This window comes from Phytophthora cinnamomi (genome assembly GCF_018691715.1).
Source record: "Phytophthora cinnamomi strain GKB4 chromosome Unknown Contig15, whole genome shotgun sequence".
Lineage (NCBI taxonomy): Eukaryota > Oomycota > Peronosporomycetes > Peronosporales > Peronosporaceae > Phytophthora > Phytophthora cinnamomi.
The window spans coordinates 891302-915631 of record NW_027150948.1 but is presented as its reverse complement, the minus strand read 5'-3'; the positions used below and the strand labels follow the sequence as shown (position 1 = coordinate 915631).

Here is a 24330-nt window from a genome sequence, read left to right as displayed (position 1 = left end):
AGAATTGTTTGAAGTTGCCATGCGGTACAATATCTGGCGCATCGCCATTGAAAATGACCCACCATCGGAGATTGAACCGTTGGTCATTCGGTTCAAGGATGGAACTCTGTCAATACGGTGGAGACCTCGCACCTACGCACCTGCGGAGCGCGCGTGGATGAAGACATTTAACGCATCACTGGTTGCCATTGGTTGGGTGTATCGAAATGAGGCTAGTCGATGGGCTAGTCCTACCCGCCTTGTGAAAAAAGCCCGGAAAGAAGGGAGGACTCCGTCAGGCAGTCGATTTTCGTCGACCTAATGCACACGTGATACCTGTTGCTGGATCCATGCCCAATCTCAGTATTCGGCTTCATCAAACGAAGAACATGAACACAGGCAAACGGTCGATTTTCTGGAGAGCTTTTGGCAAATGGCGCTCGCTGAGATAAGTCAAGAATCGCAGTCCCACATGACGGAAGATGGCGTCTTCACATCAACGCGGCTACAGCAAGGATCTGTCGATTCTTCCATTCACTTTCAGCAAGCGATCGAAAAGATAATGCGACAGGCAAACATTTTGTACGAGAAGGTACTGGCGTGGGTTGGTGACCTTCTTATCTACGTAGACACGATCGATGATTTTTGTCGGTTCTCGACCGCGTCTACGGCACTTTGGCGGAGAACGGCCTATTTCTCGGGCTGGATAAAATCTGTGTGTACACTACAGAGGCAAAAAACGGTACGGCCGGGTAATCAAGGAGGACGGGGTCGCTTACGACCGCTACGACCGCAAAAAGGTACAGACGCTGATTGACCTTCCTTAGCCTCGAACCGCTGCTGAATTGCAACAATTGTTGTGTGCAGCAGGCATAGGATGCGCAGTTCGCGGATTGATTTTGCTCGTGTAGCTGCTCCATTACAAGCGCGTCTGCTTACCGCTTTGGAAGGGACTCAGCGGACAAAGAATGTTACAGCACGGCGTGCGATTAATTTCATTGAGGAGGATTTGAACAAGTCAAGCACCTACTCGCTAGCTCAACCACCTTGGTGACGCCGGATGACGCCGAGGAACTCATATTAATGATAGAAGCTAGTGAGGCAGATTGGAGAATCATAGTGATGGTGGTCACGGACTGGGATCCTTACTGAGTAGCAGCAGCAGCTAGTGCAATGCATGAGCAGCACGTTCAAGGGAGCCGCTCAGCAATGGAGCGTCTCGGAAAATAGGCATTTCCTATCATTAAAGCAGCGATTGACCTGGACTATTCGCTGACCCGTCCAAAATGTTTCCGCTTATATTCAGACCACTGCAACTTGATCTTCATCTTCGCACCAGGAGATGAGGTGTGCGGGGAAATTGCAGCGATGGCGTTTGAAACTGAATGAACTCCGGTACACCACTGAACATATCAGTGGACAAGCAAATGTGTGGGCTGATATGACATCCCGTTGGGCCTGCAGCGAATTACTTTGGGAGACTACGACGATTAAACGCTGGCAGACACAGGATGAACACGTGCCAGTGGAGCTTTGGCCTCTACGTCACGACTCGGACTGGCCAACTGAGGAAGATATCAAGATTGCTCAATTAGCGACGACGTGCACTCACCCAACACATCTCGAGGAACTGAGTGATGGGTTGTGGAGAGATAAGCAGAATCGCTTGGGATTCCGGCAGACGCAGAAGTGATCTTCGTGAGGCTGTTGGTGATTGCCCACTGTGACACAATGGGCCATCGAGGGGTGAAGGTGATGATCAACTACCTCCAAGAGCACTTCCTAATTGAAAAGTTGGAGCAAGAACACGGGAACTCTGTAGTCTCTGTCATTTGTGCTGCCATGTCAGGGTGGGAAAACAATACCACGACCTTGGGGCGAGACGTATCGCTCCGAAGAGCGCAACGAAGCACTTCACATGGACTACTTATTCATTGGTGATTACAATGCAAAGAGCAAACATATGTTGGTCATGAAATATGACTTTTCGCGTCTCTGTGAATTGATTGAGTGTACGAGTGCGAATGTTGACACAGCTGCTAGGGCGATTCTTGACTGAAACAGTCTGTAACGGGGTTACACGTACAAGTGGCTGCAAGCCACTTGTGAATTTAACAGATAGGTTATCTGTTAAAAGTTTTGGATACTTCCTCACATTGGTGTAAGACACACCGATGGATACATTGAAGTGGACCACCACAGTGAGTGGTCCACACATACCCCAAAAGATCCTATTGGTAGAAAGCAGCATCTTTCTACGAATCAGAGACATGCATATTAGCGGGGCTCTGACAGCCAGCCGCTGCCAACCCCTTCATAGATGATAAACAGTTTTTAGCAGATTTTAGAGGAAGATCAATTTACAAACAATACAGTTCTCATTTTACCTAATCTAAGTCACTTGGTGGTTTTATTTAATTTATATTATATTTGTGGACTCAAGTATAATTAATTCAAATTATTAATAAACTCCTACGCTTCCTCATACACGTAGCGCGACGTGTAAGCTAAAGTAGTGAGCCAAAGTAGGCCCACTAGACCTGGTAGCACTTTGTAGTCCGTCCAACGACCGACTACGTGACGTTCGTACAGGGTGTACGAACGCGGAGCCGAGAACCACATGAGCACGGAGGTGCCCATGGAGAGCTCCAACACGCCTGCAACGCATGTTGCACGCGCTGACTGCCCCCACCTGTCTGATCCAGAGTGGGAGGCCCTCCAACGACTGTCAACAGTCATTGGAGAAGCGGCGATAGCCACGATACTGCGTACGCTATCGCCGACGGAGCAACATGGTGTTGCTCTGGGCTTCATCATGAAGGAGCAGCGTGATGCTGCTTCCTCAGTGACGGCGTCGTCAGGGACGACACCGCGAGCTTAACCATTAAAGTTGAGCGTAAGCAATTACGTGGGAAGAGAGGGCGAGCCTATCCTCCGATGGCTTGTCGAGCTCAACACAGCCATAGCGGCTCGACGCATCGTCGACCCGCTGTCGAAGGTCGCGTTCGCCATGCCCTGCCTTGGCGGACGCGCAAGGAGTTGGGCGTATGGACGCCGACTCTCCGATCCTACGTGCTTCAGCACGTACGAAGTGTTCAAAGAGGAGCTCAAACAAGCGTTTGAGCCCCCGCAAAACGAGTTCCGGTCGAGGGCGGAGTTCCTCGACCTTCAGCAGGGTAAGCATGACGTCCATGCTTACGCGCAGCGCGCACGATATTTGGTATCAAATATCGTGACTAATCCAATTGACGAGGCGACTAAGGTGGTCACGTTCATGAAGGGACTTAGAGATGGGCCCGTGAAGACCTATTTCTTCCGAGAGTACCCGAGTACTCTCGAAGCTGCAATCACCCTTGCCATGCAAGAAGAGTTTAGCCTGGGGCAGGCTAAACTCCATGTAAACGTACCGAGCCCGCAACCGCGCCCGGTAGCGAGGACGGGAGGTCCGGAGCCAATGGACCTCTCGAACGCAACAACTGCTGGTTACCAGCAGCAGGGAGGTAATGTCGTGTAGGAACACGCGCTAAATTATATATGGCACACTTTTCCCACCAACAACACCCACCGAGTCACCGAAGACTCAATGGGCTTGTTAGGGTTAGAACCTGAAGGCCCAGGAACTTTCCCTTGCACCGGGTTGATGTTTCCCCTGTGTACCGAGCTTCCGCTAGTCGATCGACGGAAGACTCAGCGTCACTAGCCACGAGCAAAGGCTAGCACGCTCTCACACACAAAATATACCACGCAGGCCCTCAGAAGGAAGGGTCCCGGCCTTTTACGGCGTGATACGAGGGTGCCGGAGCTATACTCCAGCGGGAAGAAATAAATGGAGCGCGCTCTCGCTCCTCCAGTTCCTGGCGACGACTCGCCGCTACCAATACACCGGCCACTAACTCTTGACCCTGCCAGGGATGAACACACGCTACACTAGTAGATGTACCCACCGACAGTCATAATCCTATCTACAAGGTTTACCTTGAGCTGCAGGTCGTTCACTGCAGGCACCGGTGTCGCTCTTGTGTGGTTGGGGGAAAAGCTGTTCTGTTATTGTTTCCCAAAGGCTTCTCTTGTCTTCTCTTAAGTTTCCTATCGATCAATACAAATACCAAGTATAAACGCGTCCATTTGGGACCGCCAGTTGTAACTCACGACTCTTCGGCGCTTTCTCTGAGACGTGGCGGCGTTACCGACGACTCAAACGGCCGCTAAAACGCCACCGACGACTCGGGACAGGCGCCGATGACTCATAGGTTCGGGTCTTGCCAGTAGGTTCGCACCGTACTTAGCGAGCTGCAACCGCCCGCTCTTGACTTGGGACCGTCGACGAGTCATCGTCACCGGCCTATTTAGGCCAATCAGCGATCAGGGAGTTTAGTCCAATGACTGGCGATGGGTTGTGACTTGCCAGTTAACGCCGGCGCCTCGAGTCTTCTTCGTCCCTCGTCCCGCCTTTGGGTTTTGACTTCGGCTTCATTTCCCGATACCACAACTGCCCCCACCGCGACTCGAGCCGCGTGCTGGTGAGCGTCGGGGTGCTCCTGTGCCATGGTTGGTTCTTCGCGCGCTGCCCAGTCCGCCGTGAACTCGGCCCTCAAGGCTCTCGGTGTATCTCGGTCTTCGCTCCAGGTAAGCCGTCTTCTTCTTGTTCTCTTGCCGTCTTCACTACTAACCCGGATATTGGTATCTTGGTCAGTCTTCGCCAGGTCGAGGAAGCTCGCTTGGTGCTGGTAGTTCGCCTGCTGCTCCTGCTCCCTCGCAAGCGGCGGTGTCTGAGGATGAGAGCGCTGCTGAGTCGACGGCCAGTTCGGTCACGGTGAGTTTCGTGCCGTCTTCTCGCTTTTTGTTAGCTTCACGTGAGATGCTGATGCTTGGCGGCTTTGTGCGTCTGCTTCCCAGGTTGTCTTGTCATCTCCGGAGTTGGGCTCACTCGCTGTTGGCGATGCGCCGAGCCAAGCTTCGCTGGACGCTTCCGCTGAGTCGTCCGCGTCTCTGACCACCTCTCCGGCTGCTCCTTCGGTACGTCTCGTTGACTGGCACCTTGATCTTGAGCTGCTCTCGCTTACCTTCACGGTTATTGCCTTCGTTTCTTGTCATTCAGGATACTTCCCTGGTTGATGTGCCTGTTGGTAGTGCTACCGGCGACTCAGTTGCGATCCAGTCGTCGGAGCTAGCTGCTCGGTGCTCTACTTCGAGCGCTGAGGCCAGTCGTTCCACCACCGACGACTCGCTGATCACGGTGTCGCGTGAGGCCCTTGAGCAAATCGTCATGGAAGCCAGTGCTGAGGCGTCGGAGCGCGTGATCGCGGTGTTGGGTCCTCGGCTGGATCTCATCGGTCGTCTCATTGTCACTCTGCACCAGGGTCCCAACATTCGTGGGGACCGCCACGTGGGCTCTCGCTTGGCCGCTGCTCGCTCGCTGGAAGACGTGGTGGCGGCGGCTCAGCCCAACATGGGAGTCCACGATGACATCAATCTGGATTTGGCCGTGATGCGAGGCCAGTTGCACTCCGCTGAAGCTGCGCGTGCTGCCACCGAAAACTCGGCGATGAAGGAGTCGTTCAAGCACGAGAACACCATGGTGTTCCTCAAGCAAGCGCGCGCGGAACTCGAGCACTCCAAGAAAGAGGTCAAGCGTCTGCGGGTCCTGGAGGCTCACTACCTCCAGGAGATGGAGGGTCTTCGTGGAGCCGTGGATGCGCACACCGAGACGGCCGCCCGCTTGGAGAACCGCGTTAGAGTTGCTGACGACGAGTGCAAGCGTATGGCTCTCCAGCTCACTCGCGAGCAGACGGTGTTCAAGGCTGCCGTGGCGTCGTCGACTGCACAGAGCAAACGTCTTCACGATCTTCTGGCTCGCTTGGATGCCGGCAATGACTCGTCGTCGACTCGCCGACAGCACCGAAATGAAGACCTTCAAGAGCAGGTGAAGCGGCTCACGCGCGCCAACAGGACTCTTCGGGCGCATGTCAAGTTTGAAGACATGGATCCAGACGTCCTCGTGCTGATCTCTGAAGGTTCGTACTGGTCGTTGTGTTGCTGGATGTGATGGCTTGTATTCTGATTCTGGCGATGACTCATGCCTTACAGGTTTGTCGACTGGCGAGTTGAACTGGGACCTGCTGGACATTAGCCACGAGACTCGGCGGATCCTCAAGGACATGCTGGCCAATGCGGATTCGTCTCGAACCGAGGATGCCATTGCCGTTGACTTGGCCCACGCTGCTTTCCTGGAATCGGACTCTCATGTTGAGTTGTCGTCGGAGGAGCGGTCGGCTGAGGCGAACAAGACAACGCCGGGAACTCGTGCTGCCGATATCGAAGCGGACCGGGCTGTACGTGCTGCGCAGATTGGTTACTCACGCAAGCGTTCCTCGCAAAGGGAAGCCGGTTCTCATCATGTTCGTCGTCGGTCAAGCTCTGTTTCTCGTTCGGCGTCGCAAAAGCGGGTTCGTTCCTCGTCACTCCGTCGCAGTCCGTCCGCTAGTCGCCCGGGCAAGAGACCTCGCCGCCCCGCCGAAGACTCAGCTTCCGCTGTCCGTGGCTCTCGTACGTCTTCTTCCCGTCGAGGTGGTAGCCGTGAGTCTTCGGTGACAGCTCCTGGTGGTTCTCGGGCTCCTTCTCAAGATGGTGAGCGCTTGGAATTGGAGGTGGAGGTTGTCGAGTCTTCCGGAAGTGTTCCTGCGGCCGCAGAGTATCCGCCCGCGTTGGCAGTGCAAGCCCCGAGTGCTTCCAGGGCTTCGTCGTCCAAGGGCAAATCGAGGCGGAAACCCAAGGGGCGATGGGCTCGTTCTCAGCGATCTACTGGTCCGCCCGCTCGTGCCGCCTTCTCCGGGGCCGCTGCCAAGTCTTCGTCGGACAGCAAACCCGTTGTTCCTTCCCGCAAGCCGTCTCGTGTGGTGGAGACATCGGATGAAGATGCTGTTTCGTCGAGCACTATTTCTCCTCCTTTCGAGCAAGTTCACGTTGATTCTGGCGCTTCTCTCGAGTGGTTTCCGGACACTGGTTCGGAGGCGGAGAATTTGGTCATTGGATCAGTGATTGAGTTCCTGCGGCCGCAGAGTATCCGCCCGCGTTGGCAGTGCAAGCCCCGAGTGCTTCCAGGGCTTCGTCGTCCAAGGGCAAGTCGAGGCGGAAACCCAAGGGGCGATGGGCTCGTTCTCAGCGATCTACTGGTCCGCCCGCTCGTGCCGCCTTCTCCGGGGCCGCTGCCAAGTCTTCGTCGGACAGCAAACCCGTTGTTCCTTCCCGCAAGCCGTCTCGTGTGGTGGAGACATCGGATGAAGATGCTGTTTCGTCGAGCACTATTTCTCCTCCTTCCGAGCAAGTTCACGTTGATTCTGGCGCTTCTCTCGAGTGGTTTCCGGACACTGGTTCGGAGGCGGAGAATTTGGTCATTGGATCAGTGATTGAGTTATCGGTGGGCGTCCCTCAATCCTCTTCTCTCTTGGAGCTCACAGGTTCCGAGTCGTCGGGAGCTATCTCAGGTGCTGGTGTGGAGCCTAAGAATACACTCACAAGAGTCACCGTCGACAACTCCGGTGTTCTTCCGTTCTACGCCAGTCTGCGTCTTCCGGAAGCAGCCGAGTCGTCGCCACTTCGTCGTCCACCCCTGGGTCAGATTCCAGCCCCCGGCGTCATCCGGTGGTACCGTCGCCGGCGCGGGGTCAGTTACCCCTCGTCCGATTTTCCAAGCAAGTGGCCAAGTGGGCTGTGCCGTACATCGAGCCGCCCTTTACGCGTCCTGGGGCTCTCAAGTGCTGGACCCAGATGCTGAATGCTCGGTTGCCTGCACCGGTGCCCCGGGATCTCCGAATTATTTCCAGTCCTGAAGACATCGCGGCATTCGCGGACTACAAAACCCCTGATCATCCGTGGCAGAAGCTTCGCCGGCGACTCCCGTCTCAAGCGTGTCTTTTTGACACTTCAGAGTTTGATCCCGACTCCACGGTATCCCAGCGGGCTTCGCCGATGACTCGAGTGATGGGGTACTGGAGCAATTTTCGTGGGAGCGGCGACTCGGACAACGTCGACCTTGGTTTCTCGCTTTGGGAACGTGATCACTGGATCCTTCCGAAGGCAGTGGAGACTACGTTCTCCGCAGTTGCCGCTGACTTGGACATGATGGACTGGACTGCCGCGCGGAAGACTCGGACGAGGAAGGACTTGGATACTTTGAAAGCCGCCTGGTCGAGGTACGTGGTCGAGCGCAACAAACGCAGTGACCGTCTCCGCGCCAAGGTGGTCCCGTACATCTGGAAGGGGGGCAGCAGCCAGGATCCTGGTTTCTCGGAGGTGAAGCCCGAGTTCATGCTTGAGCCGACCATGCCCAGGTATTCTCTGGAGTACTTGCCTTGGGAGCCCAAGACTGCCGACTGGTTGAGCGAGGTTGCGGCCTTGGATTCTGCGGAGCCTTGGCGGAACGGCTGGATCGATGTGCCGGAGCAACACCCCTACAACACTACGTTCGTCCCGTGCAACCCGTCGGCTCCGCTCTTCGTCCCGGCTGGTTCTTCGCGCGCCGATGTTGGTCGTCGAGTTGTTCCAAGTTCGTCGCTGCAACCGGGTGGATTGAGCCCAGAATGGGTGGCCGAGTTTGGCTATGCTAGCGTTCCAGCTGTGGCCGAGTCTTCGCTGAATGCTGCGTCTGCCCCGGAATAACAAGCTCTGGATGCACCTTGTGGCTCCGACTACTCGAGTCTGCTTGGTGTCTTGGCTCGGGCAGCTGTTGCCTCCGATCCTCAGTGAGTTGAAGTCGGGTTCAAGTGAGTCGTCGGCAGCGTCTTCTATCCATTTGGTTTTCGTTTCCAATTCCGCTTCTGAGCTGCCGTTGAGTTTAGCTGTCCGTCTTGGTAGCGTTTAATTTTCACATGCAAAAAGGTAGTACTGCAGTAGCTGTTTTCGTCTGTGGTCTTGGGCTGCGTTGCCCCAAGTACAGGTCTTCATGGCGGTGACTCATAGCCATCTAGTCTTCGTCGGCGACTTGAACCATCTGCAGGCGCTGTTCACTTCGTTTTCGCCGTAGGTAATCATAGAGGAGCCCTCCACAAGAAAGGTTAGCGGCTGGCTCCCGCGTTGGTTCATCGTAGCCGACCCATTTGACTCTAAACTCGCGCACTGCTCTTTCAGTTCCCGTGGACAACGGCACACGGTCGTCGAGGATGGCTTCAACTTCATACTCTCCTGTCACGTGATCTGGCTCCCAACTATCTTCAGGGAGCAGTTCTTCGTCAAAGTCTAGTCGCGTGTCGTCGACGAGTCCGGGCGCGAGGCGAGTCTTCGGTCGATCTCCAAACTCATCAACCAGCTTTAGTCGGGATATATGGACGACTGGGTAAAATCGGTATCCACTGCGGTCCGATAACTCGAGTTCGAAGGCATAGTCTTCGATCCTCTTTTTGATCCGGAAGGGTCCATGCCACCGGTGTGCCAGTTTCTTGGTAAGGCCGGGCTTGACTCTCTCCATGTACAACCAGACCCTGCTGCCGACATCGAACGGGACCGGTAGCATTGATTTTCGGCCTGCAATCGGCTCAATTCCGCCAGTCTTCGGTGGACCCACCCTGTCCCGAGAGACATGTCCCCCCTGTCCCGTAGACGGTTGGTCTTGTGCCGCCGACGACGACTCGTGATCCCGAGTCTTCGCCAGTATTGTCTTCTCTTTCCTACTGAGTTTGGCGTTGTGTTCCCGGGCTCTGCGAGTCTTCTCGGTGGCCTGGTATTCCTTGGCCATTTCCATAGCAATCTGCTGTTGTCTGTTGACTTCGCGGCGCCACGCCAGTGCGTCTGACTGCTTTGGCGTGCCGTGTCGGAGCGAGGATGACATGGCTTTCAGCGTTGACTGGGCATCCCACCCGTGCACCAAGTAGAATGGTGTTTCCTTCCGAGTCGTGTCTTGTGAGTTGTTGATGGCGAAGACTAAGCGCTCCACGATCTCGTCCCAGTCTTGTTGGAGCGGGTCTTCGGCGTATACCTTGACGGATTGCATTACAGTCTTGACTGACCGTTCTTGCTGTCCGTTGGCTTGCTGCCGGTAACTCAGCGTTGCTCGGGACCTTGACTGCATCATTTCTGCAAACGCTTGGAACACTTCGCTCATGAACCGTGGGTCGCGGTCATGACGGATGAGTGATGGCGCACCGAATCGTCGGTATATGCATTCTTCGAATGCTTGTGCCACCTTGAGTGCGCTCGTATCCGCCATGGCTTTCGCAATGATGAAACCCGTAAAGGAACATTGGAAGAGTAGCAGGACTGTGTTGCCCCTCCGAGTCTTCGGCAGTGGTATCACAAAATCCATAGACACTAACTGGAAAGGCCGTTCCGCCAGCACGTTGCCAGGAGAGTATCCTTTCAGTTGGGGGCGGCTCTTGCTGGTGCTGCAATCGGGGCACGATCTCACGTGCTTCTCCACGTCGGTGTAGAGTCCCAACCAGTAGTAATCTCGCTTGACTCGCTGGTAGGTTCTCACCACACCCTGATGGCCGCCTTCCAGCGAGTCATGGCAATTCTGGAGCACTTCTTGAATCATCGTGGTGGGTACCACCAGACGCAACGAGATCTCATCTTGCGACTCAGCGTCACGCCGACGATTCGTTTCCATGTAGTGTAGCAAATTGTCTTCCGACAACAAGAACTTATCTGCGATTTTCCATGCATCTCTGGCGGCTAGGTATCCAAGTTTCTCCACATCTCCGCGTAACAGGGTCTTCAGCTTAGCCCATCGCAATTCTTCGTCCTGAGCGGCAGCTATTCGTCGTCGTCTTTCTTCTTGGACTTCCACAGGATCAATGTCTTGTGCGTTAGGAGCTGCTGGTGGAGCTTGGGTCGTTTCCGGGGGTTGAATTTCAGGAGGTTTCCGGTTAGGTCGAGTCTTCGGCGGTGACTTCGGCTTATCGTGTGTGATCGGACATGTTTTTTCTTGCTCTTGGTCTGCGCCCGAGTCATCGCCAGTAGCATTCCAGGTTCTGGACGTTCGAAATCAGCAAATGTCTTGCGTTTCACGGTCGAGACGCCGCTCAGAGTTTGAATAGAGCCTCCTGGAACCAGGTTTTGTGCTTCTGATCCTTGCGGCGGCGATTCGTAGGTCACTTCTTGTATCCGATTGAGTCCGGCCAACTCTGCCTTCCGGGTTTCACTCAGAATGACCTTGGAAACTTTTGACTCCAAGGCTTCTGTTGCCAACGAGTCCGCGGCAGCATTGTATTCGCGTACCACGTGAAGGTATTTGACTGACCGCAACCGTGCTGTGATCTCCTTGTGATGATTCAGCTGTGCCATCAGTGATTCCTTCCGGCAAGCTATCACCCCTAGGGATTGCTGGATCGCGAGTCTGGAGTCTCCCACGATCACTAAGTCTTCGGCGCCGTGTTCGATCGCGGCGAGAACGCCGTTGTTCATGCCGGTGTACTCGGCGATATTGACCGTGGTTTGCTCGAGGTAAGCGTTCGCTGCAATAACTATTTTCCACTCCGGAAGGCTCCACACGATCCATGAGCAACTGCCGTAACCACCGTACTTCTCAGTCTTCGCTGACCCGTCGAAAGAGACCACGAAGCCTGTATGAGTCGTCGGTAGGCGTGCATAGAGCAAGTTTGGGTCCATGCGAGTCGTCGGTGAGCCTTTAGTCGGCGGGGCAACCAGTTCCAATGAGTCATCGAGATCCACGAAGTTGGTCACCGTCGACTGGAGCAGCTGGGTGAAGGCACAGTCCTTCTCCTTGACTCGTTGGACGATCAGGTGCCACGGGGAGAGCAATACCGCGAATTGTACAGCTCTCCCAAAGAGTGACTTCGACTTGGTAATCCACTCCAATGTGGAGAAGCGAGTGTAAACTCGTATTGTCCGTCCCGCCAACTGAGTGTAGCAAGTCTTCAGCAGTAGCAACAGTGCTAGCACCTCTTTCTCCGCCGCATGATAGTTCATCTCGGCCTCCTTCAATACACGTCCGCAGAAGCGAACAGGGTGCAACTTGTCGTCATGCAGCTGTAGCAGCGTGGAGCTTAATGCCCACTCGTTTGCGAACAGCATGATGCGCACGTCCTTGGTGCGGTCGAAGTGGCGGAGTATCGGCGCTGCCGCAACCTTGTCTTGGAGAGCTTGGAAACTCCGGCGGGCAACTGTGAGGTCACCCTCCGGCGCGAAATCGTTTTCCTTCGGCTGGTACAGCGCCGCGCCGTCGACAGCGAAGTATTGGATGAAGCGGTTGTAATAATTCAGCGCACCTAGGAAAGACTGCATTCCCTTCTTCGTTCGTGGGAAAGACAGCTTAGTGATCGCGTCCAGCTTCTTCGGATCGGGCCGAATGCCGTCTTTTGACACTTCATGGGACAGAAAGTCAACGCGTCCTTGCATGAAAGTACTCTTGGTAAAGCTGACGCTGATCCGGCACTCTTCAAAACGACTGAGGAGCCGATCCAGCGTCGCCAAACAACTGTCGAAGTCTTCGCCACCGAAACAGATATCGTCCACGAAGGATCGCCGGTCGAACACAGGTACCAGCGACGACTCGTCGGCTTCGTTGGTCGTAAACATATCGGCTTCGGGGCTGTTAATGAGTCGAGTAATGGGTTCAGCTGTCTTCGAGTCATCGCGGGCAGCTGCAAACTTGGTTCGAGTCGTCGCTGTAGTGCCTGGTAGGCGAGGCGACGACTCGAGTCGTCGGCAGTGTTCTGCCGAGTCTTCGGCGGCCTTCATTTTTGCTGCAAAGGCGTTCCAGCCGCCCTTAGGTTGCACAAATCCCCACAATGCGTTGTCTATCATCCGTTGGTAGATCATCGGCGCGTTCTTGAGGCCGAAAGGCATTCGTAGCCACTCGAAGTGCCCCAGAGGACACACAAATGCCGAAATCTTGCGCGCACGTAGAGTCATCAGGATGGCCCAGAATCCGCTGGCCGCGTCGAGCGAGCAGAACCAAAGATAAGTCTCCAAGTATGTGAGCAAGTCGTCGACGAGCGGCATGGCGTACTCCAGGATTGCCGTTACCGCGTTGACCATCTTGTAGTCTATGCAGAGGCGGATGTCTTGGCCATTCTTCTTGAGGACAATGACGATTGGCGAGGCCCACGGGCTGTCCGAGAACGCGATGAGCCCTGCCTTGAGCAGTCCTTTGAGGAGTTCGTACAATTTCTTGAGATGCTTGAATGGGATCCGTCGGGCCCGCTGTTTGATCGGCGCATGCCCCTGCACATCTATGTCGCAGACAACGCCATATGCCGGCGGTGGGAGTGCATTCCCGCTTGCAATCATGATACTTTCATGGCGTCGGAGTACTTCGATCAGGCTCCTTTGTTGGTCTGCCGACAACTCGGGATTCTTGACGTTCACCGCCGAGTAGTCGAGTGTTGTCGGCGCCGTTTCTGATAAATCGGGGAGGAATGCTAATTCATGTGCGTAGTCTTCCAGTTCGATGTCCGCCGCCGGGTGTTCCGCCGTCTCGTCGCTACTGTCGACGGTACCTTCTATGAACGTCTGGTCGAGTGTCGTTGAGATGTCTCCGGCTTCTCGGCTGGGTGCAGTCTGAGTCATCTGTGGATGCCTCTTCGGACTGCACTCTAGTCCTTGGTCTTCGTCGCGGCGCACAGTCGACTCAGCAGTCTCCAGTCCTGATCCAGCTGCTTCTGGAGTCATGGCTTCATCGTCAGTCGTCGTCACCCCCGTCGAGCCGCCGGCAGTAGCGTCGAGTCGTCGGTGATGTTCTTCCGCTATCCATTCTGAGTCATCCGTCACCGACGAGTCGTCGGCACTGTCACGTTCACTGTTTACGGGTGGTTTCTCGGCCGAGTCTTCGTCAGGTCGCTGCAAGATACCTTTGGGTGTCGGGTAACGCACTTGTTCCACCACTGGAGGCTGCTTGGCCAACCATTGTTGGTAGAGTTCAGCTTCCCACTTGAGTAGTGTCTTGTCTCGTGCGGCAGCGTATGCGAGTACCTGCCACTCCTTGTACTTTGCGGAATCTAGCCGCACGTAGCCTTCAGTCTTCGGCAGCGACCCAATCGGAACCCAGACTATCACCGGGAAGTGTACCGGACAACTCGCCATCCTATCCGTGGCGTTGGTAAGTCGAATCCTGACCGGACGTCCCTTGTAGAACCTGGTGACAGTCGGGATGAACGTCTCAGTTCGGCGGATCCACGGCACGTGAGTCGTCGGCTCGGGTTGTCGCCGCTGTAGTTTGAACTCGTCCCATTCATGGCCCGGTATTTGCATTGGTTTCGTCGGACCGTACGCGACGTGGCTTCCTTCGGCCTCGTCCATCATGTTTTGAGTCTTGATCAGCGGGATCATTACCTCGTCGGGGAGCTTGGCCGTTGCGTGTAGGAGGTCCAGTCGGATACCGGCCGGGATCATAAAATCAGTGCCAAGCACCACTTCTACCCCGGCGCAGTGATCCATTATCCAGACTTCAAAAACATAAACGCGTTCCCATCCAAGGGTGACTTTCACCTTCGCTCGGCGAGTCGTCATCATCTTGCCCTTGGTGATCCCTTGTACATCCATGCAACGTCCATGCCCCACTGCTTCGCGGAGTTTCAGTCGCTTGGCAAGTTTCTCCGAGATGACACTGACGTTTGCCCCGGTGTCCAGCAATATCCTCGTGCGCGAGTCGTTCACGGCTCCGTTCACCAGTGTCCGCATCCTTACACGCTTGTCAAATTTCTGCGCCGACCACCTTCGTCCATTCGCACTCGCCCACAAATGCAAAGATGCACTCGGCTTCAATTGCGGGCTCGGCTAACTGTGGCAGCCCGGTTGGGACCAACCCAGTCGTAGTTGGCGGGCTGCCTAGTTTAAATGGTCCGAAAACAGGAGTTCTTGGAGCTCGGGTGTGAGGTCTTTCTTGTCCACCTTGGACTTGATGATCTTGGTGATTTCATGGAACACTTCACATTTTCTGGCGTCGTGCACTTGTTTGCACAGCTTGCACCGACGTCGGCAGTAGTGTGCCGAGTGATAGAGACCCCCGCAGGCTGCGCACGGTCCATACTGGCGAGGTTTCTCATCGCGGTAACCGCGGTTCTGGAGCTGATTGTCCCGGCCTTGGCTGCGCCCCGCTGAGTCACCCCAGGGTTGTCGGTTGGCAGACCGGGCGTACGTGCCTTCAGCGGCGACTCGTCGTTCGTTGTCATTGGCTGCCGCAAGGTAGTGGTCGCTTCCGTCTGACGAATAGCTATCACCCCAGTCTTCGCCGCAACGTTGTGAGTCGTCGCTGCCGTGTTCACTTCCATCTTCGCTGTTGCTGTCGCCATCATATCTGTGGCGTTGTTGGTGCAGCTCGCTCCGCGTGTCCCGCGTGTCCCGTCCATGAAGTTTGGCGACGATGCCAGCGACAGATGCTTCAGCTAGGCTCACGCGAGGCATATTGTGTGAGTCGTTCGCGACGACGCTCATAATCTCGTTCGCGTCGGTCGCGACGGCTGTAAGCATCCCGCGAGTCGTCGCGGCGGCGGTCATCACGTCGGCGAGCGTCCTCCGAGCGCTCGTGGCGGCGCGAGTCATCGCGACGTCTGTCATCACGTCGTCTGGAGGCATCCCGAGCTCGAGAGTGAGGCAGCGACGACTCGCGGGACTTACTACGCTCGTCAATCTTCAGTATCTCTTGGATCATCTCTTCCAACTCATGTATGTCTGAGATGCGCAGGTGGCACAGGCGCCGTTCGAGTCCTCGGTCGCCGCAAGTCTCGAGGAACCGCTTGACGTGGTCGCGTGCCTTGCGGCCGTTGCTCTCAAACCGAATTCCGGCGTTCCTGGCATAGCCATTGAGCCGGTTTAGATAGTCGCAAACAAGTTCCTTGTCTTCGCGCTTGGCTGAGTAGTAGCGAGTCTCCGCTGACTGGCTGAACTGGGAGCAATAGTACTTGATGAAAGCCTCGCTTAAGAGGCTCCACGTTCGCTTGGTCTTCTTGGGCAGTTGTCGGTACCAATGTAGAGCGCCGTCCCGAAGACTCAGCTCGAAAGGCATGCACCAATCGTTGGGCGATGCTCGTGTTCCTTTCATCTCGTAGACAAAGGCGCGAAGCCATTGCATCGAGTTCTCGCTCTTGCGCAACTCGGATTCGGTCACCTCACGGATTTGGCGCAGGTACTCGCCCATCTGCGCTCCTCCATCGCCGGTAAAGTCCGCTTCTTCGTCCGACGAGTCGTCGGTGGGCCCGTTGCGGCGGATCGTGCTCCGTCTTGAGTTGCTTTTCGTGCCCCTGGCCGATTTTGAGTCATCGGTGGTGTGTCCAGCGCGGTCTGAGTAGCCCGTAGTTGGTGGAGTCACCATGTGGGAGTCTTGAAAGTACGGGGATCGCTCTCCTGACGCGCTAAACACCCCTCCGGTGGGTTTTCGGCTGGGGTTTTCGCGGATTGTCCTCTTCGGAGTCGTCGGCAGCGGTACGCTAGCCGGGTCGACCACTTCGCGATTCGCATGAGTCTTCCGCGAGTCGTCCAGAGTGAACGAGTTCACGCCGAAGGCTGTGCGGAGTCGCTTCTTCCATTTCCAGAGCTCCGCGCCCGCTTCGGCCGGCACCCAGCACTCCAGAGGCAACGGCGAAGGGTGCTCCAGAGGCCGAAGCCCCAATGCTGTCAGAAATCGTTCGGTTTCCTTCACCACTTGTTCGATTGCTACGGAACTCACTGGGCGAGCCAACTCGTAACACAAATCGGCCCAAACTGCTTGGCGAATCATCGTTGGCTCGAATAGCTCACCCCAGTCGCTCTTCTTCATCTCTTCGTAAAGTCGACCGAGAACCTTGTTGGCCGCCGGCGTGTCGCCGTTGAGTGGCGGCCGGTTACCGGAGGTTTGCTCGGTCACTTGAGTCGTCAGGACCGGTGACCTCGAGTCGTCGGCGGCGTCTTCAAAGTCTTCCAAGTCGTCATACGCTGGCCCTGGGCCATCCACATCATCCAGTTCATCCGCGAGGTTGCGCGCCACGGAGCGCGTGTCATCGTCAAGCTCAACCGCGAGGTTTCGCGACAACGAACGCGTGCCTGCACTGCGTCCCGCAGACAGCACTGCATCTTCCGGAGTCTCGGGTGTCACCACCGCTGGCGCAGGCGCCTTCTCCTCCAGGTAATCGTCGTAGTCTTCATCCATTTCTTCGTCCTTGGCGTCGGATCCAGTCATCGAGTCGTCGAAGCGGACGGTCCGCTCAGCAATTGGGTCGAGGTGCTGCGTGATCAGGGCTGCAGTCGAGTCATCGCCACGCGTTCCGCTAGTCTTCATTGGAGTTGCTGGTACCGCTGAACGTGATCCTTTCGCCATTCTTCTTCTCGTCTTCTTTTTCTTCTTCTTCTTCGCTTCTTCTCTGGTTGCTCGTAAAGTCGATCGACCTGCAGTAGCACGAAACATAGAAGGTCACACCAATCCCGGGTCGCGGCACCAGTTGTCGTGTAGGAACACGCGCTAAATTATATATGGCGCACTTTCCCCACCAACAACACCCACCGAGCCACCGAAGACTCAATGGGCTTGTTAGGGTTCGAACCTGAAGGCCCAGGAACTTTCCCTTGCACCGGGTTGATGTTTCCCCTGTGTACCGAGCTTCCGCTAGTCGATCGACGGAAGACTCAGCGTCACTAGACACGAGCAAAGGCTAGCACGCTCTCACACACAAAATATACCTCGCAGGCCCTCAGAAGGAAGGGTCCCGGCCTTTTACGGCGTGATGCGAGGGTGCCGGAGCTATACTCCGGCGGGAAGAAATAAATGGAGTGCGCTCTCGCTCCTCCAGTTCCTGGCGACGACTCGTCGCTACCAATACACCGGCCACTACTCTCTTGGCCCTGCCAGGGATGAACAGACGCTACACTAGTAGATGTGCCCACCGACAGTCATAATCCTACCTACCAGGTTTACCTTGAGCTGCAGGTCGTTCACTGCAGGCACCGGTGTCGCCCTTGCGTGGTTGGGAGGAAAAGCTGTTCTGTTATTGTTGCCCGAAGGCTTATCTGGTCTTCTCTTAAGTTTCCTATCGATCAATACAAATATCAAGTATAAACGCGTCCGTTTTTGGACCGCCAGTTGTAACTCACGACTCTTCGGCGCTTTCTCTGCGACGTGGCGGCGTTACCGACGACTCAAACGGCCGCTGAAACGCCACCGACGACTCGGGACAGGCGCCGATGACTCATAGGTTCGGGTCTTGCCAGTAGGTTCGCACCGTACTTAGCGAGCTGCAACCGCCCGCTCTTGACTTGGGACCGTCGACGAGTCATCGTCACCGGCCTATTTAGGCCAATCAGCGATCAGGGAGTTTAGTCCAATGACTGGCGATGGGTTGTGACTTGCCAGTTAACGCCGGCGCCTCGAGTCTTCTTCGTCCCTCGTCCCGCCTTTGGGTTTTGACTTCGGCTTCATTTCCCGATACCACAGTAACGTGCGATGCTTCCGTTGCGGAAGGACCGGTCACTTTGCCAGAGAGTGCACGGCTCCGTGCACTACAATGGTGGCCGTCGTGGCGATGCTAGGCATCGCCGCGGGCCAACAAAAAACGCGAACATCCAGTAGGCGCGGGGCGCCTACTGGTAATGCAGTCGCGCGTGCCGACATCGGGTACGCGACACTGAGGACTGCAGCCCCCATAGAGACCAGCTCTCACTGCAAGAAACAAGATGACAGGCCGAACCTAGTCATCTTGAAGGTTTACTCGAAGAGAGCGAGTGACTCTCTTTGAGCTTTGGTAGATTCAGGCGCGTCGAACAACTTTGTTCGACTACGAAGCCTGTCGAGACTTGACTTCGAGGAAGTAAATGTACCTCGAAGTCTTCTGGAGGTACGACTGGCAACAGGTGCCACCGTGAAGACCGAGAAGCGCGTCGTGAACGTGCGCTTCTCGTACAAACAACGAGTGTTTGTCGAACACTTTATCGTCCTGGACCTGGACGATAAGTTCGACGTGGTAATGGGCATGCCGTGGCTTGCACGGCATGATCCGGTGGTAGACTGGAAGAAGCGCACGCTCGTGCGCTTCGGACGCGACAGCGGAACAGAGAGCGATGGCCCTGTTACCGCAGCGCACGCACCTGCTGGTGCGCGCGGCTCACTAGTCGAGACAGCGCTTTATGCTGCTGTCCCGGAGTGCCCAAGGGGTGCGCGAGGGCGCGCACAAGTGAGAGCCACGTCGGCAATGCTGCCGACGTCGGAAGGAAAAGATGTGTCGGTTCCGGGAACCAACACTCGCGTTCAAGTACACATTGGACAGTCCCTGACCCGAAAAGGTCAGGTCGACGACGACGCGTCGGCTCCGGGAGTCGACGCACCCCTGGTGATGAGGGACTCCGCCAATGAATGGCGTCGAGGTGACGAAGGCGTGTCAACTCCGGGAGTTGACGCTGCAAACAGTGCGGACGGTTGCAAACGTACCGCACTGACGCAATTTGCATGCTGTCGTGCAAACGGGCTGCACGGCGAAGCGCCATGCGATCAAGCCGGGCTTGATACCGCGCGCCCGCGGACAGGGTCCGCCGGCGAACAATTGTCCACGGCCGGGCCTGGACCAGAAGAACAACTGTGCGGAGCCCGGCTCCGCACAACAAGAAGACGGCGCAAGCGGAAAACGCTGCGCAAGTCTCGGTCCGGGACCGAGACGCAACAAGAGCAGTCTGCTGGGCAGACTGCGGCGGTGACGCCGAATGTCAAGACGCTAAGCGTCTTGACGCGCACCGATACTGGATTTCAGTATCGTGAGATGGAACTCGCTAGTCCTCCGACTATGGCGTCGGAGTTGACTTCGCTTCCAGCCATGAGCTGGAAGCGCTTCACGCGCGACTTGCACGATGGACGCATCGAGCAAGTCTGCGTTCTATTGGACAGCGAAAGAACGAAGAGCGAGGAGCTGAGGCAGCTCTTCATGGGAAGTACCACTGAGAGTGAAGACACTCTCAGTGCGAAGACGAAGCGAGAGCGCTTCGAGGAACAAGGTTGGGACTCGCTGAAGTCGAGTCCCTATTACGAATTGTTGAGGGAGTACAAAGACGTACTCCCGGAAGAGATTCCTGCGGAGCTTCCGCAGGATAAGGGTATTCAGCACGAGATTGATGTCGTGCCGGGCACGAAGTACTGTGTCACGCGGCAGTGGTCACTGCCGCGAGATCAAGTGAAGGAGATCGACGACTTCTTTGAAAGTCGTCGCAAAGCAGGACAAGTGCGGGAATCAAAGTCCCCGCACAGTGCTCCGACGTTCTGTGTCAAAAAGCCACAGGGCGGATGGCGCATCGTTCATGCCTACAACAAGCTGAACGATGCGGCGGTACCGGCGCAGACGCCGATACCGCGAAAAGATGTTATCATCGATTCGATGGCCGGGAGCACCGTTTACAGTGCTCTCGACTTGCGAGATGGATTCTATCAAATCCTAATGCGTGAGAGGGATATCCCGCTCACGGCAGTGAGCACGCCAAGCGGCATGTTCTGGGAATGGCTAGTAATGCCGCAGGGACTTAAGAACGCCCCTGCGACCTTCAACAGGTGCGTGACGCACTTGTTGCGCGCGACTTCGCGCCGAGCTACTTCGATGATGTATTCATCCACAGCCGGGCTGTGGACGGGAAGACCGACGTAGAGATGCACAGGGTGCATCTCCGGAAGCTACTTGAGCTTATGCGAAAGCATAAGCTCTACGCGAACCTGAAGAAGTGTACCTTCGGGGCGAGCGAGATACCCGTCCTCGGGTGTCTCGTAGGGAAGAATGGTGTTCGCCCTGACCCGGAAAAGGTCAGAGTGATCAATGAATGGCCAACGCTTTCAAGTGTCAAGGAACTGAGGCAGTTCCTTGGCTTGGCCACGTAGTTGTGCAAGTACGTGGAGGACTATGCAGGCAAGATCGTATGTGACGCATCCGACTTTGCAATCGGATGCGCATTGATGCAGCACGATCACGAGGGCCGTGATCGTGTCGTCTACTACCAATCGCGTCAGCTGAAGCCAGCTGAGCGCAACTATCCGGTGCATGACAAGGAATTCCTTGCCATGAAATACGCACTCGCAAAGTTCCGAGTGTATTTGCTTGGAAGTAGACCATTTGTGGTCTACACCGACCATGCTTCACTGCGTACCGCAGTGAAGTCGCCACACATTTCACAAAGAATGGCGAGATGGCTCTCATTCTTTGCGGAGTATAACTTCCGGGTCGAATACAAACCCGGAAGATTGAATGTAGTAGCCGACGCGCTATCACGTCGGCCGGACTACGCAGAAGCTGCTGACGTCAATGCCATTGACGCCATGCGATCGAGCAAACCCACATCGTCTCTGTTGGACGATGTGAAGGCCGCGTACGCGCACGACACGGACACGAAAATCTTGCTGGCCTATGGCACAGCGCCTTCTGACAAGTCCCGTCAGGAGCTGCCCAAGCACCTTCGTGCCCGTGCACACAGTTTTCGAGTGCACGACGGACTGTTTCTTTACAATGCAGTCGACGACAACGCGGATCGCGTTGTCGTGCCGAACGATCATGACCTGCGACTCAGGATCATGTACGAATATCATGATGCCCCGACTGCGGGACATCTCGGACGTGAGAAGACTTACGTCCTTCTCACGCGCGACTTCTACTGGCACCACCAGTATAAGTGGGTGCGCAAGTACATCCGTGCTTGCGAGGTATGTCAACGCGTAAAGCCTGCGCCATTCGCGCAGGCTCCACTGCAATCACTACCGACTCCGTCGGAGTGTTGGAAGTCCATGTCATTGGACTTCATCTTTGGTCTTCCCCCGGACAGCGGAGGGAATACCGGTGTTGTGGTCTTCGTCGACCGCTTCAGCAAGATGGTACATCTTGCTGCGGTGCCAGCAGAGGTGACCGCGAAGCAGACGGCCCGTCTGCTCGTCGACATGGTGTTCAAACACCATGGCATGCCGTCCGACATCGTGTCGGACAGAGACCCGCGCTTCACAGCGCACCTGTGGCAAGAAGTGTTTACACTTCTTGGGAGCCAACTTTCAATGTCGACTGCGGATCATCCGCAGACGGACGGTCAAACCGAGCGCGTGAATCGCGTGCTCGTCGATATGTTGAAGAGCTACGCTCACTCGTTCCAATACTGGAGCGAGTGCTTATCGATGGCAGCGTTTGCCATCAACAACTCAGTGCATGCCTCGACCGGGCATACACCGTTCTACGTGAATGCCATGCGGCATCCACGCCTCCCGAGTTTACTCGGAGTGATGGCTCCCACTTTAAGTGGGGGAGGATCTACGACTGCAATACAGCAGCCGCAGAAAACCGCTGACACTTGCACAGTGTCAGCTGCAACAATGGACAAACCACATGAGTCTGCGCAGGGCGCAGACTCCCCCAACAACAAGGACAAAGACCACGGGTCTGCGCAGGGCGCAGACACCGCAAAGAACCACGCAGAGGCCGGGTCTCTAGCGGAGAGCGAGCTGAATGACTTCAGCTCGGATGCAATCAGTTTCATCACCAAAAGACAAGCCGTAATTCGGTTTGTCCAAGATGCAATAGCAGCTTCTGTTGATCAACAGAAGCTGAACGCAGACAATGCGGGCAGAGGCAACACAAATGAATTTAAAGTTGGTTCATTAGTTTTGTTAGCTACACAAAACCTGCCTAGACATGCAGTTTCGGATTTCGGAGCAAGCAAGCTTGCTCCGCGCTTCACCGGGCCGTTCACTGTGTTGGCACGGCACGGCAACTCATACACGCTAGATATACCGTCTAGCATGCGCCTCCATCCGACCTTTTACGTCGGACGGCTGAAACCATACCTACAGCACGAGCCATCTAGCTCGGCTGACCCGAAGCCTCGGCAACGAGCAGCCTCTCCTCCAGCACGCGGACGCGCTAGAGCAACCCTTTCATCCGGGTCCCCAACTCGACCTGGATATTCGAGGCGGTCTGCGAGACCGCCGCGACTTGAGCCTTCTGGTTCGCCAGCTCCTGCTTCAGGGCGGCGAACTAAGCGCCCTATAGACGCTCCACGGCGGTCACCCGGTCGTGGAGAGGCACGAATTGATCAGCCCGGGGCTGATCATACCCGGGGCGTGTTCCCACCCCCGCCACCGCCGATCCGTGACGCCCGCGGCTCAACCCGCTGGATTGTTGACCATAGTATCCCGAAAACGAACCGTCAAGGGGCTCCTTTTCGTATTCGTTGGAGAGGATTTCCTCCCCATCGAGTACATAGGAGCCGCGGAACGTCTTGCTGGAGGACGTACCGGAAATGGTGAAGGCGTACGAGGAGCAGTACGCACTGGCACAGCGGAAGTAGAACGAGCGCTGCGATCATCGCCAGCGCCCGAACCCTCACGTGCTAAGAACTTAGCACGGAGCTCTTTGAGACTCTCGGGCACACGGAACGACGTGTACCCGTTCAGGTCGCGGTCGCTCAAGCGGACCGCGCCCGGGAAGCACTTCGTGCACTGAAAGCCCTCGGGCACAGCGCACGGCACATTTGCCTCCTCAGCAGCAACATGAAGTTGCTCCAGCTTTCCACGCTTCGAGTACGTCTCGAAGCCATCACGCGCTTGCTTAATCCGATCACGGTAAGCACTCGGCCTCTTGTTGAAGTTATCAACAAAGGCGTTCCAACTTTGACAAAGTGCCTGCCATTCGGGCACTTTGCTGCGAGAAGATGTCTTCTTGCTTTGAAACCATCGGAGCTCATGAAAGAGTCCGATGTAGTAATCGCGCCTTTGATGCGTTTCCGCATCAAAGTGCAGCTCGGCAGCCACAGCGTCATCTTTGATGGCGCTGCATACGTACAGCGGCACCTCATTCGGAGGTACCGAGTTCCCATACCGGTCCGCGATCTCGGACGCGGACGGCGTCCATGGATCGCGCGCTGCACCTGCAGCGCGCGGAGAGCCTCGAGCTTTGACATCACGCGCTGCAGCAGCAGTGCGCGGAGTACTGAGAGCCCCAGCGGAAGCGAGTGGGGTATCGCTCTCAGTACGCGAACGCTTCGAACTCGAAGCGTCCGATTCGTCCCCTTCACGTGGGCGAATGTTCTTAGCATGAGGGTCGAGCGATTCGCTCGACACTGAGTCTTTGCGCTTAGAGGGCGAGTCCTCCTCGCCCTCCACATCTTCATCGTCGTCGTCGAAGTCGACGACGTCGCCGTACTTTGCCTTCTGACGCTCGAAGTAGTCGTCGATGGAGAGATTACTCCCCACCGACTTCGAGGTCTTCTTCTGTGGCGCGCTCATCGTTGAATGAGCGCGGATTTCTTCTCCAAACGCGGAGAATTGACGAATGGTCAATTCCGAAGATTGACGTGCGGAGACCCCGCGCGTCTAACCTTAAGGGGGGGGATGGTGTAACGGGGTTACACGTACAAGTGGCTGCAAGCCACTTGTGAATTTAACAGATAGGTTATCTGTTAAACGTTTTGGATACTTCCTCACAT

General features: G+C 55.9%; 1 protein-coding gene across 1 annotated transcript; it reads right to left on the bottom strand.

Annotated features, from left to right (window-relative positions):
- Nucleotides 1-22889: 22889 nt before the first annotated feature.
- Nucleotides 22890-24130, bottom strand: IUM83_09577 (uncharacterized protein; the record flags this gene model as incomplete). Its single annotated transcript, XM_067934025.1, has 2 exons — nucleotides 22890-23175; nucleotides 23244-24130. 2 exons carry the CDS (start codon nucleotides 24128-24130, stop codon nucleotides 22890-22892), a joined length of 1173 nt encoding a protein of 390 aa, XP_067796967.1.
- Between the last annotated feature and the right edge of the window lie 200 nt (nucleotides 24131-24330).